General features: G+C 47.2%; 1 protein-coding gene across 1 annotated transcript; it reads right to left on the bottom strand.

The window, feature by feature from the left end:
- Positions 1 to 1,849: 1,849 nt before the first annotated feature.
- On the bottom strand, positions 1,850 to 2,478 carry LOC131021879 (uncharacterized). Its single transcript, XM_057951205.1, has 2 exons — positions 2,348 to 2,478; positions 1,850 to 2,249 (listed from the first exon to the last, which is right to left on the bottom strand). Exons 1-2 carry the CDS (start codon positions 2,467 to 2,469, stop codon positions 1,913 to 1,915), a joined length of 459 nt encoding a protein of 152 aa, XP_057807188.1. The 5' UTR covers positions 2,470 to 2,478; the 3' UTR covers positions 1,850 to 1,912.
- Between the last annotated feature and the right edge of the window lie 1,774 nt (positions 2,479 to 4,252).

Below are 4,252 nucleotides of genomic sequence, written 5' to 3'. Positions count from 1 at the left end.
AAGAGCAAACATTTCCGTAAGCCCGACTCCCCTGATGATGATGACCAGCGACGGTCCCCTGATGATTACCAGCCACGGTGTCCTCCACCCAGTGCTTCAGGGCCCGACGCTTCAGGGCCAAACGTTTCACGTCCCTGCGACGACGACCCCCGCGATGAGGAACCACGCCATCAAGAGACCCATGTCTACCCATCACGCCCTTCAGATTATGTCCATTCCCGCCCAGCAGAGACCCCGGATTACAACGAGCAGTGGCGGGCCATGAATCAGTCTGTTCAGGGCGACTACACACCGACAGAGCAGACTTTTGACTGGTCGACCCAGGTCTACCCTCATTGGTCTTCCCCATTCCTGAAGCCGCAGTATAGCACAGAGACCCCGATATTCTTTGCTGAACCGCTCACTTCTATTGCACCACATGAGTGGGGACAGTCCAGTTCGGCAGGGCAGGCTCAGACGGAGGAGCCTGAGCCACAGGCAGAGCAGCCACAGGCACTGCTGCTGCAGCACCCAGAGCAGCCGCCGGTAGAGCAGCCGCCAGTAGAGCCCCCGCGTCGCAGTCATTGGGTGAGGCGTCCGTCTAACTTTAAGAGATCGCCTTGGGTTAATAGCCGAATGCCACGTCCAGTGACACAACACTGTAGTGACCATTATGAGAAGTGGATTGCTAGATGCCGAGCTGGTAAGGGTCGTGAGGTGTATGTCAGGGTCAGTGGTGGTTTGCTGGAGTACGACGACTTCGCGCGGGTGGATAATGTCAGCCAGGAATTCACAACTGGGGTAAATAATCTCTTGATTTTAACATTGTTAAATTATTTTCTACTAACTTTCTGATTTTAACTTTGTTGCAGGATATTGACTTGTATTTCTTGACCTTGAGAAATAGACTTCGAGATTCCCTGGATTTACTTGATGACGTAGATGTGAATAACACAGTCATATTAGACACGGATTGGTTTGTAAGTAAACTTTCATTATTTATATGTTTTCATTGGTGCTGATATAAATTAATAATTACTTATTTGATCTGTAGATATACCTCAAGAAAGAGTGGGGCGCTCTATTGGATAAGTGGACAGTAAGTGAGTTCGGCCCCAAGGAGTTTCATGTATTGACTAGTACAGCACTCGCTGATGGTTGGGAGCCTGAGATAGAATGGATCTGCCAAGTACGTGGAAAATCACTTAAGGGCCATGAACTTCCTCCTGGTCATATAGGATGGATGAATGCCACACAGGTTATCAGTTAAACAATTATTGTTACTTGTCATTTGTGCTTTATCGTTGTTTCTTATCAATTCATTGTGGTTTGTCATAGGTTCTCATGCCAGTCATAATTGGCCACCATTTTATCCTATGTCGGATTCGGTTAGGAGAAGCCGTTTGCGAGGTCTATGACCCAGTATTCCACAAGCTAACACCTCGACAACAGGATGCTCGAGTTGGTGATTTACTACCTTTACTGAGATTGTTGCCAGTTGTCCTTCAGGTGTCGAGGTGGCTAGACGACACATCCATTGATTCGACAGTGGCAAAGAACAAGTGGCCACTTATGACGGCAGAGTTTGCTCCAGCGGAGGTTCAGTTTCACCAGCAGGACTCTGTCAGCTGCGGGCCTTTCGTCTGCATGTATGCTGAACGACTGATATCTGGCTCTCCATCCATTGAGTGGGGTAATAGCAACGTGGCGGCATATAGGGCCAAGATTGCTAGATCTATATTTTCGTTGTGTGAAACTTGGAATGCCCGTACGGCTAGACTTGGTTTTGCATAGTTTTGTATATTGTTACATTAATGTGTGCTTCTATTTGGTTATTCGTGTAGCATTATTTCCAGTAAATCATTCCAGCTTAGCGAATAATAAGATAATTCAATCAATATCATTAACTGTTACAGCACACAAATACATCCCACTACTCCCTGGGCTCAGTCGCCCTGCCAGCGCACGTTCTCTTGCTGTGTCCTTCTTCATGGCAGATGCTGCACTTCTTTGGTTTACGACGCCTGATACTAGAAGACTCATCTGCTTGTGTGTTGCTGCCTTCACCACCACCTCGATGTCTACCTTCTTTTGGGCGCCCCGCTTGACCTTTTACAATCAGAAGTAATACAACCTGCTCAGCGATGTGCTCGGGAACCAACCACTGGCGTCTCGGTGGGAGATTATTAACTTCGCGAGAGTAAGTATCGATAAGAAAGTCATTCGTGTAGTACGAGTCTACATACTCCGCGATCGTATCACCGGCTTCACTATAAAAACAAACAAACTCCGATAGTAATCAATATAACGAACATTAGAACATATTTACATTTCAATGAACCCGACAGTAATCATTTCATGATCGTACCTTATTGCAGCGATTGAATGAGAACAGGGCAGTTGGTCTAGCTGAAATACTCGACATACGCATTTTTTCTTCTCCAGATCCACCTTGAAGCTTCTGTCAGCAGTTTGCACCTTATACTTCATGCCACTCAACCTTTGTGCACTGTATCGACGACTTTTTTGGACTTCAATAGCTACCCTTTTACCAGCCTCAGCAGTCAAGCCTTGCTCGATTTGTTGTGCAGCCCTTAGTCGCTCGCTGAACCATTTCTCAATAACAATTCTGATTGCCTCTAACATCGAGCATATAGGAAGTCTTCTTGCCCACAACAATCTGGAATTAAAAGCTTCAGCAGCATTTGATGTCATAAAACTGTAGCGTCGCACAGGCATAGGACACATCGAACGAGCCCACTTCTACGGCCCAATCCCCATTAGTTTATCGTACGCAGCTCTCTTCATAAACTTCAGGGCGTTCATAGCCCTATTGAAGTCGGACTTCTCGTACGCAAATGCAGCTTGTCGATACACCTCGACCACTGCCTTACCGTAATGCTTCAGGTTATTTTGCAAATGGTAGTAGCATAGGCCGTGGGTTGCATTTGGTAACTCATTCCTGATAGCATTGGCAATGGAGATATGCTGATCAGAGACAATCAAAAGTGGATCGGCTTGGCCATAAACACGTCGAATGCGTGACATGAAATAAGTCCACGATTCATCGTTTTCTTTCGGGCCAACACCATACGCGAGTGGGAACAAACTCTCGTTGCCGTCCTTCGTCACTGCAACAAACAAAATACCCCTATTCTTGCCCTTCAAGTGTGTGCCATCGACGACAATCACTGGCCGTAAGCTGAACATGAAAGGGGTAGCCGAAGCTGCAAGAGCAACAAATAAGTGTTTGAATCGGCCATCATCGTCAACTTCCCACTCGATCATCGAACCGGGATTGGATTGTCTCAACATGTATAAGTACTTGGGCAGCATCTCGAAGGACTGATCATGTCGACCATAAACCATCTCAGTGGCTCGATTACGGGCTCGCAATGCAACATCGTACTTGATCTGTACGCCAAACTCACGTCGCAGCTCCAGCTGGATGGCCTTCGGCTTCAAGATCTCACAATCGTCGTGTATTTTCTGTGCTAAATATGCTGCGACGACTTTTGCGGGGGCCTTTATTCGCGCTACGCGCCCTAGCTCACCGTCGCATGAGTGCTCATTGGTGAACTTATACACTCCCCAAATGGCTCCATCTTGTGACGATGCATGGAGCTTGAAGGGGCACGTATCTGAATGCTTGCATTTGAAGTAGACTCGTCTGCTGTCTGATTTGCTGACAGAAAATTCCTTGCCCTGCTTCATGTTCCACAGACCGATTGCAACGATCAGATCATCTTTGCTATTGAAATACATATTCTTTGACAACTCCCGAGGCAGTAGCTGATAATCTTCAATATCAACAAGTGCCGCTGCAGCGTCCAACGGGATAACCGGAACTAACCAATTAGTTAGTTCATCTGCTCCAGGAACCTGTTCGTCATCATCGTCGTCGATCTGCAAATTCTGCCAACCTGCATATTCAATCCCCGCCCTTCTCACGTTCTCTGGCTCCGACAAGTCTTCAGAGGCGCTTGTATCAGTCTCGGCTTCAGACGATGGAACATAATCTTCATCTACATTACCAGCATTCTCCACAAACTGAGGCTCGTACGTATATTGATCATCAGCTGGACCCCAACAACGATCAGTTGTTAGGCTATCGTAACGGTACGGATTTGGCTCATCCCATGAAGGCCAACCCGTTGACTGATCATTACCCCAAGTGACCGACGGTTCAACACTTTGTTGCGCCGGTGAATCTCCGGCTGATAGGTCTAAATAAGCATATCTTTGGATTGCTTCCAATCCGCCCCCACCTTCG

The sequence above is a fragment of the Salvia miltiorrhiza genome, chromosome 4 (assembly GCF_028751815.1).
Source record: "Salvia miltiorrhiza cultivar Shanhuang (shh) chromosome 4, IMPLAD_Smil_shh, whole genome shotgun sequence".
In the NCBI taxonomy this organism is placed as follows: Eukaryota; Viridiplantae; Streptophyta; class Magnoliopsida; order Lamiales; family Lamiaceae; genus Salvia; species Salvia miltiorrhiza.
Note: the sequence above shows the minus strand (reverse complement) of the source record. Positions and strands in the feature narration are given on the sequence as shown.

Coding starts and splice junctions, on each gene's coding strand:
- LOC131021879 (XM_057951205.1), bottom strand. CDS start 2,469: ATGAAGTATAAGGTGCAAACTGCTGACAGAAGCTTCAAGGTGGATCTG. Junction 2,250..2,347: donor CATTCAATCGCTGCAATAAG/GTACGATCATGA, acceptor TTGTTTTTATAG/TGAAGCCGGTGATACGATCG.